The 7,686-nt window shown below is 60.3% G+C and overlaps 1 protein-coding gene across 1 annotated transcript; it reads right to left on the bottom strand.

Moving 5' to 3' along the window:
• Positions 1–3,198: 3,198 nt before the first annotated feature.
• On the bottom strand, positions 3,199–7,180 carry LY6E (lymphocyte antigen 6 family member E). Its single transcript, XM_082858337.1, has 4 exons — positions 7,092–7,180; positions 4,650–4,760; positions 4,151–4,270; positions 3,199–4,073 (listed from the first exon to the last, which is right to left on the bottom strand). Exons 2-4 carry the CDS (start codon positions 4,699–4,701, stop codon positions 3,853–3,855), a joined length of 393 nt encoding a protein of 130 aa, XP_082714463.1. The 5' UTR covers positions 4,702–4,760; positions 7,092–7,180; the 3' UTR covers positions 3,199–3,852.
• Between the last annotated feature and the right edge of the window lie 506 nt (positions 7,181–7,686).

Raw genomic sequence — 7,686 nt, 5'->3', positions numbered from 1 at the left:
TGCGCAGAGGAGCACGTTCTAGGAATCATTACCTTACTGACCTCACTGGGCAGGATGTGGGTCTCGCTCCACCGTTGTTTGGGGGCATGTCTTGTGCTTCTGTTGCATGGTTTTGTTGCTAGGCAAGCCTGCTTTCTTGCGTGATCATTAACTTACAGGGGTCTCCCATACTCCTTTCTTTACTTATGATCCCTTAGTGGGAGTAACTATTTAATCGCCTACTTTGTCCCTTCACTCTCTCCCTATCACCACCACTGCCCCACCCTGCTGGTCTCAGTCCTTTTAGCAAAGTTGCTTGTGATTTGTTTTGAGTGAACAACACAGTGGACGCATTCTATGTGGGGACTGTCAACAATAAACAAAGCAAACAAAATGCACAACGTGAAAGCAGGTGTTACCTGAACACTGGGCTCACCTCTTGGTAGGTGTGGAGCCAGAAGCCACAACCATTTGCCAAAGAGCAGAAGGAAGCATGTATTACGGGCAGCAAGTAAGGAGAACACCAGGGATCTTACCCAAAGCAGAGTCTCCCCAGCAGCGACACTGGGGAAGTTTTAAGCTAAGGGTACGTGCATATTCATGAAGCGGTTTGAGCAGAGGATTATTCAGTATAGAATTGGGGCAAAGGTTGACAGAGTCCAGGCTTGGGTTGACTGAAGTCAGAAGGGACATCACCCACCACCTGGGTGGGGGCCTTAGTTCCTTACAGAACTCAAAGGTATATTGTGTATATCCCTCGAGGAGGAACTAGTACTCCGCTGCATCACTGCACTATTGTTGGACTGCTTTTCCTCTGTTCCTGTATTCTTTTGTTCCCCTAAGATCACTGATCACAGAGACCTGTTCAAGGGCAAGCACTGCAGCCAGGCTTAGATCACAAAATGGCTTAGGCCAAAATGGCTTCTCTTATGTCAAGAAAGCCATTCCTGGTTCTTTCTCTGGGGACCCCCTAACCTATCTGCTTACACAGTTTCAGTTTTTTGCAGGGACTGTACTGAGGACTCCAGCCTGGGAGACAGCCTCTCAGTAGCTCCAGAGAGGTAGGGGAGCCAGTATATATATGAATTTTTTGATTGGGAAATACAGGTGTCAAGCATACCTTTTGGTAAAAGATTACTACATATCACAAAAGACAGACATCTCAAGTTAAGGATTTTAGTGCTTTTCTATGTATGGGAAGATGCAAGAATCCGGGGTCATTGAAATTCTCCCTTAGATCCACATCTTAACACAGCCTGCTTCCTCCTGTTTTTCCCTATCATGAATTCGCCTCAGGGCACACTGCTGGTGGGCGACTGCAGTGGGTTGCAGTTTAATCCTCGTGGAACTGGAACGGTGGGCAGCATTTTTGTTTTTTGGGTTTTTTTGGCTTCGCCACACAGCAGACTAGGGATTGAATCCATGCCCCCTGCGGTGGAAGCGCAGATTCCTAACCACTGGACCGCCAGGGAAGTCCCTGAACTTCAGAGGTAACCAGCATTCCTGGGGGACATGCTGATTTCATCCCCTTGAATTCTTTTTCTTGCTTTGGTTTTTCATGCTGGTCTGATCCACTCAAGTGCATCTCACCATTTCTACCACCCCGTGAGTCTCAACCAGATGCTGTGATGTGCTTCTGGACCCTTCCATGAGATGTTGTGGGACTCGAGGGACATTGTTCCAGCTAATGATTAAGAACTCTCCAGACAATAGGGGCTTCTTAGACAATGGGTGAATTTCCAGGATGTCCGGCCCCCTTCCGAGAAGGAGGGAGATAACAAAATGTAAAAAAGGTGTCTGTCAAAGACCAATCAGGCAGCTGGGGAGAAGGAGGGAGATAACAAAATGTAAAAAAGGTGTCTGTCAAAGACCAATCAGGCAGCTGGGGACAAGTTCCCTCTCTGGTCCGAGCCTAAGCCGGGACCAATCAGCAGGAGAACACAACCCAGTCTATAATTTACATACGGGGAAGTGGGAACCTATAAAACTGACGTATTCGCGCCCAAAAGGGTTCCTTCTTCGACCTCCCGCGTGAGGACCAAGGAACCCCGGTGCACCGGCCCTCAATAAACCTCTTGCGTTTTGCATCGACTTCCGGGCGAGTCGAAACTCCTAGGAGACCGCGAAGGTCTAACAATGTTGGCTGGGCCTGGGTCTCCTTCCCCTTGTCGTCCTGATTTCCTGGGGCAGACCGCTCCTCCCGTCCCTCGAGCTCTATCACCGCATTGGCGCTCAACCCCAAGTGCTGGCTGGCATCCCCCTTGGTGGCAATGACGCCGAGGATGCTGCATTCATGTGTGTCACAGGGCCCATTCCGTGCAGAGCTGCTCACCTGCTCCTGTGACCCGGGCCCGGGATATGGGCCACAAGCCGAGCCCTCGCAGGGACCACTGTCCCACCCTGCTGCACAGGGATGCTTGGAGCCTGGACCCAGCCCTGCTGTGTTCCCTCCCACCACCCAGGAGACACGACAGCGTCCTCAAGGATACACGTATCTCTCTGCAAGGCGCCCAGCTGCAGCCCTTGGTTCATTTCTCCTCGGCCACCAGCCCAATCAAAGAATCCCCTTGGCTTAGAACCCAGACACTCCCCCAGTGCAGACGCTGGGAACCCCTGGCCTAGCCACAGACCACAGCTGGGCTTGCCGGGGGAGTAGGCGTGTAGCAGCACCCCTGCCCTCCAGCCAGGGTCCAGGCCTTCTCCAGGGGAGTCCCCCCCAACTCCTCCCATAGGCCCTTGGGATGGACATCTCACTCACCCACTTACTGAGCTCCTGCCCCCCTTCCCCACCATGCTGTGTGTCCTCCTCAGCCTGACTGGCCCAGGCACCCCGTACCCAAGTCCCGGAACCCCGGTTGGGGGTGTCCCCTCCCCTCCCCTCCCGCCCAACCCCGTCCCTCCCTCTGTAGGGTCCTGCCTTCCACCCAGAAGCAGGCTGACCTCTGCTAGTTTCTCTGTCCAGTCCAGTCCTGTCCGGAGGATAAACTTCCCAACCCTGCCAGGCCGAGGGCAGCTAGCTGTGGTCTCCAGCGACCCCCTTCCTCACTGCCTCCCAGTGGGCCTCAGGGTGGGGCCCGATCGCAGGGGACCCTCAGACCCTCTACACCTGCGGCTCTGCATCTCTGCTGCCCCCTCCCCCTCAGTAGGACCCTGATGGAAGCGACAGTCTCAGGCTGTGGGCCACACCTACAGCAGGAAAGGGTGTTTATTTGAGGAACATCTGTTTATTTGAGGCACCAAAGCAGCAGGAGGGCTCCAGTGTGGCGGTGGAGGGAGGGGGCCCGAGAGCTGGATTTCGGGCTGGGAGCAGATTCCTGGGTCAGCAGCCTAGACCTGGGGACAGCGGAAGGCCTGTCTTCCTAAAGGCTGCCCTCGAAGTGAGTGAAATGAGGTGTGCAGAGATGCCAGGGGAAAGGGGCTCTGTGCTGGCGCTCGGGGCTGGGCTCCTGAGGCTTTACTCCCATCCTTCCCCCACACAGGCCGAGACCTGGCCACACGCTCACCCGTGCCCGGCAGGGCACACGAACCAGCGCCTGTCCACACAGCACATCTTCCGCACTGCGGGCCGACAGGGGCAGGCCTGGGATCAGGTGCCCCTCCCAGCATGTCCCTGGGACGTGGTTCTGACTCTGGGGCCCTCAGGCTCCGTTCCCAGGTTCCCCCTGGAAGGCTGACCGGGAAGTAAGGGTAGCCGGCAGGTGTGTGGGTGCAGAGGGCAGGCCTGCCTGTGGGGACCCAGGGCCTAGAGGGTGGGCTCTGCAGGGTGAGGAGTCTAGGGGAGGAGGCTTCGAGATCCTCTTGGGTCTGGGAGGAGCTGGGCTTTCCTTCCTTCCTGAGCTTTGGGAGTCTGGGCCGGGCACAGGGTCCCGGGGGTCAGGGGCCAAATCGCAGCAGAGCCGACAGCAGGCTGAGCAGGAGCCCGAGGCCCAGCACAGCGGCGCTGGCCCGCAGCCCGCCGTCGGCCGCACTCAAGTTGCACAGGAAGCTCTGGCAGCAGTGGGTGCCCACGGACGCCACACCGAGATTGACGCTCTGGATGGGGCAGATCGGGGAGCAGCCCTTGTTCAGGGTGTAGCCAAAGTCCACCACGTTCCCTGCACAGGAAAACGAGGTTGTGAGTGGAGGGGCTGAGAGGCCAGGGCTGGGGTGGGGGAAGCCTAGCTGCGCTCACCGATGCCAGCGGATGCAGAGATGGTCACACAGTAGTTGTCTGTATCGGAGCAGACGGTGGGCTTCAGGCAGTACCAGTTGCTGTTCTCATTCACGCAAGAGAAGCACACCAGGGAGTGGACTGCAGAAGGAGGGATGCCTGTCTCATGCCCAGGAGTCTTCCTGTGTCCCCTCCCAGCCCGGACCCAGAGGCATGACGACACCCCATCTTGTGCAGGCACTGACTGGCAACTATGGCAGCCCGGGCCCGGGCTGGAGACCCAGGGGACAGTGACACCAGACCCTGGCTCTGGAGGGGCCCCAGTGATGCCCGAAGTGTCCAGGCAGGGCTGAGGCTGCCAGTGGGGGCGGGGGTAGGAGGGACCTCGTCGCCGTGGGAGAGGAGCCTGTTAGGTGGCACAGAGTAGGTGACATGGGCACCGCTCAGGAGAGAAAGGGGAGAGGGAGTCCAGGAGGAGGACACAGCCCGCTCAGAGGCCTGGGGCCCCGGGGCACCTCACCTTGCTCCACACCCAGGAGGGCAGCCAGCAGCACCGGCAGGAAGACCTTCATTCTGGAGGGGACTGGCGTCCCGGCTGGGGTCTCACGAAGCCAAAGAAGTCAGCCCTGCGCTAAAGAGACAGCTCGCTGGAGGGCTGGGCTCACCCCCCTCGCGCAGGGCCCTGGGGCAGGGCAGCGGCTTGCTCTTCCCAATGGGGTCAGGGACACTGGCCCTGGGGGCAGCCTGGTGTCCCCACTTCGTAGATGGGGGAGCTGCCAGCTTCCAGCAGCAGGGCCAGAGCACAGATGGTCTTTCTGCTCCACTCCCAACCTGCCCCTCACTCAGTGCAGACTCCCAGCTGAGGCCCTTCCCCAAGTCTGTAGCACTTGCTGCTTGGGGGGAAGGAACTCATTAAGGTTCTCAGAATCACCCAGAAAGGGAGGTCAAGGGAGTGGCCCCTGCCCACGGCCCGGGGGGTGTGGATGAGATAGGCTGGGACCTGGGATCCTCTATTAGAGTGCTTGCACCTGGACAAACGTCCCCTAGAGCAACAAGATGCAAAGAAACTATAAGTGACTAAAAATAACTGCGCCCACGCACCGCGGGGCAACAGGGTACAAGAAGCCACAAACTACATTTTTGAGGTGCTGGGAGCAAAAGCATGGTACTGCACATCATTCCTGCCCGGTACCCCGAAGGAGGGGACAGGCCACCTAAGCTGTGCCTCCTGCCTGACCCACAGATCCGCCCCGTTGTCACCCCATTTAAGGACTCAAGTAGCCCCTCTCGGGAGCTGTTGTTTTCGCTTCCTTGTGCTGCAGCTCGAGCCCCAGTAAAGCCTTGCCTGGAATTCTCATCTGGCCTCTTAGCAATTTCTCGAGTCCAAGGGCCCTGGGGGGGGATGGCGACCAGTAATATTATATGACCTGCGTCCAGAACTTTCCAGGGGCCAGCTCTGTGCCTCACATGGGGCATGAGGCATATCTAGCTGAGTATCCACCTGGGCAGTTTCTGTGCTGGGGGAGGGGCGAGGGGCTCTCCCATTCTGTGTTATTTAACGCTGAAGACGATGACCCCATACGTATCTGCTACTCCCCCCCACCTTCATGGCTGGGGGAGGCTCAGGGAGACCCATTAGTGTGCCACCAGTCACCCCAGCGGGAACAGGCACAGGCTCTGGCAGGTGGCTGTGAGTCCCTGGGGTCTGTCCTGCACCAGGAGCCTCCCTTGGGCATAGGTCCTTGGCAGTGGATGGAGAAAGCACTTTGAATGCGACCAGCTGGGGTTCTGGTTCTCTGTTTTGCAGGAGGCACAGTGTGGGAGGAGCAGTCTGGTACCTTCTGCTGGGGACAGCCGTGGGCGGGCGGGGGAAGGGCTAGTCCCCAGGCACCGGGAGGAAGGAGAAAGCCAGGGAGAGAACAGATTTTGGGAGGGGCTGGCAGAGACCCTGAGAATGGGCTTCAGGTCTGGGCAGGGGCTGATGTCTTGGGGTTGGCAGCAGGAGCTGCAGACGTCCAAGAACAGCGCCGAGCCCAGCGGGGGCCTCTTCCAGGGTCCCGGCAGTTAGGGAGGAAGGAGCCTCGGTTTCCTCCTCCACAAAGTGAAGTTCCGGCGGGAGGAGCCCTGAGCTGTCCTGAAGGAAGCTCTGGGGCTCACCACCGCGGTCACAGTCAGCATCCCCACCCTGCTGCCAGGCACCCCAACAAGTGCGCCCTGCTGGGCTGAGTCGGCACTGGATACTAACGTGTCCACGTTAGTAGGGCCAGGCGGAAGGGAACCCGTGGGTTTGCGGGCAGGGCCATTCGGGACCCTGACTGTGCACTCTTCCCCCAGGCTCACAGGGCTGATGTCCGGGAGAGCCTGGCATTCAGTGACGCTGGGCCAGCAAGAGAGGTAGGAGCACGTCCTGGACCCCAGGGATGGAAGGGGCCTGGTGGCCCAGCGCAGGGGGCTGGGCTCCTAGGCACCTCATATCCTTGCGTAATCTATGCCAAACAAGGTGCTTTCACCTCTTCCCAAGGCAGGCTCCCGTCCCCATGGTGACCCACCAGGGCATTTAACTCTCTCCTTCCTGCCAGCGCGCCAAGATCCCAGCCCCTTCAAGTCAGGAAGCCTGGCCCTTCCCCAGTCCCCATGTGAGGGGTCAGGGAATGGGCCCTAGAGTTGGGCGATGGGGCCCCGGCGCCTGCGCAGCCCTTGGCTACCCAGCCCGGGAGGGCGCCCGGCTGCAGTCTCCGCCCGCTCCCGCCCTCGTCCTTTGGAAATACTGGAGAGGGCCGGGAGGCTGGGGGGCTGGGAGTGGAGGCGAGGCGCCCAGGGGCCGGGGCCGCTCGCAACCCCGACCCCCAGCCTCCCGCAGGCCTCTCCCGCCTCCCTGGCGCCCCGCTCGCCCGCTCCCCCTCCTCGCTGGGCAGGGCCCCGTCCCCGCGCCCCCGCCCGCCCGGCCCGGGCCCTCACTCACCGCCGGCGGACGCAGGTCCCCGGCCCGGCCGCGCAGTCAAGTCTGCCCCCGAGCCCGAGCCCGTGGCAGCCCGCTCTCCCCGGCGGCCAGGCAGCGCGCGAGCGCAGTGGGCGTGCGGGAGGCGGGACTTGGCGCCCAGGCCCCGCCCACCAGCCCCTCACCCCTGCGCAGGGCCCGTCGCAGCCGGTCCGTCTGGTCCGCTTGGGCGGGGACGTATTGCGACAGCCCGGCCTGGCTGGGCAGGGGTGGGGGAGGCCCCCAAGTGGCCGGACACTTTTGAGGTGGAGCTCGGGGGAGGGGATGCGTCCGAGGAGGCCGAGGGGGCAGTACTCGGAACCCCTTCTGCAGAGTGGGATGGGGTCTGCGAAGAGGCCTTCAGCACGCCACGCCCGAGCCAGGTGACAGGACGAGGGTGAGAGGGTGGAGGAGGGGGCTTCCGGGGCAGTGATTGCGGGCCACAGTGCCGCCCAGCAGGAGATCCGGGCCGCACCAGCGTCGTGACCCTCAGCCCAGGAGAACTCAAGAGCCCCCTGGGTGCTCCCCTGCAGACGGGGCTGGGTGCAGGGCGCGTCATCACAAAGCCAGCCTGATATGA

The sequence above is a fragment of the Leucopleurus acutus genome, assembly GCF_964270905.1.
Source record: "Leucopleurus acutus genome assembly, chromosome: 17".
In the NCBI taxonomy this organism is placed as follows: Eukaryota; Metazoa; Chordata; class Mammalia; order Artiodactyla; family Delphinidae; genus Leucopleurus; species Leucopleurus acutus.
The sequence above is the reverse complement of the archived record's forward strand: the minus strand, read 5'-3'. Positions and strand labels throughout refer to the sequence as shown.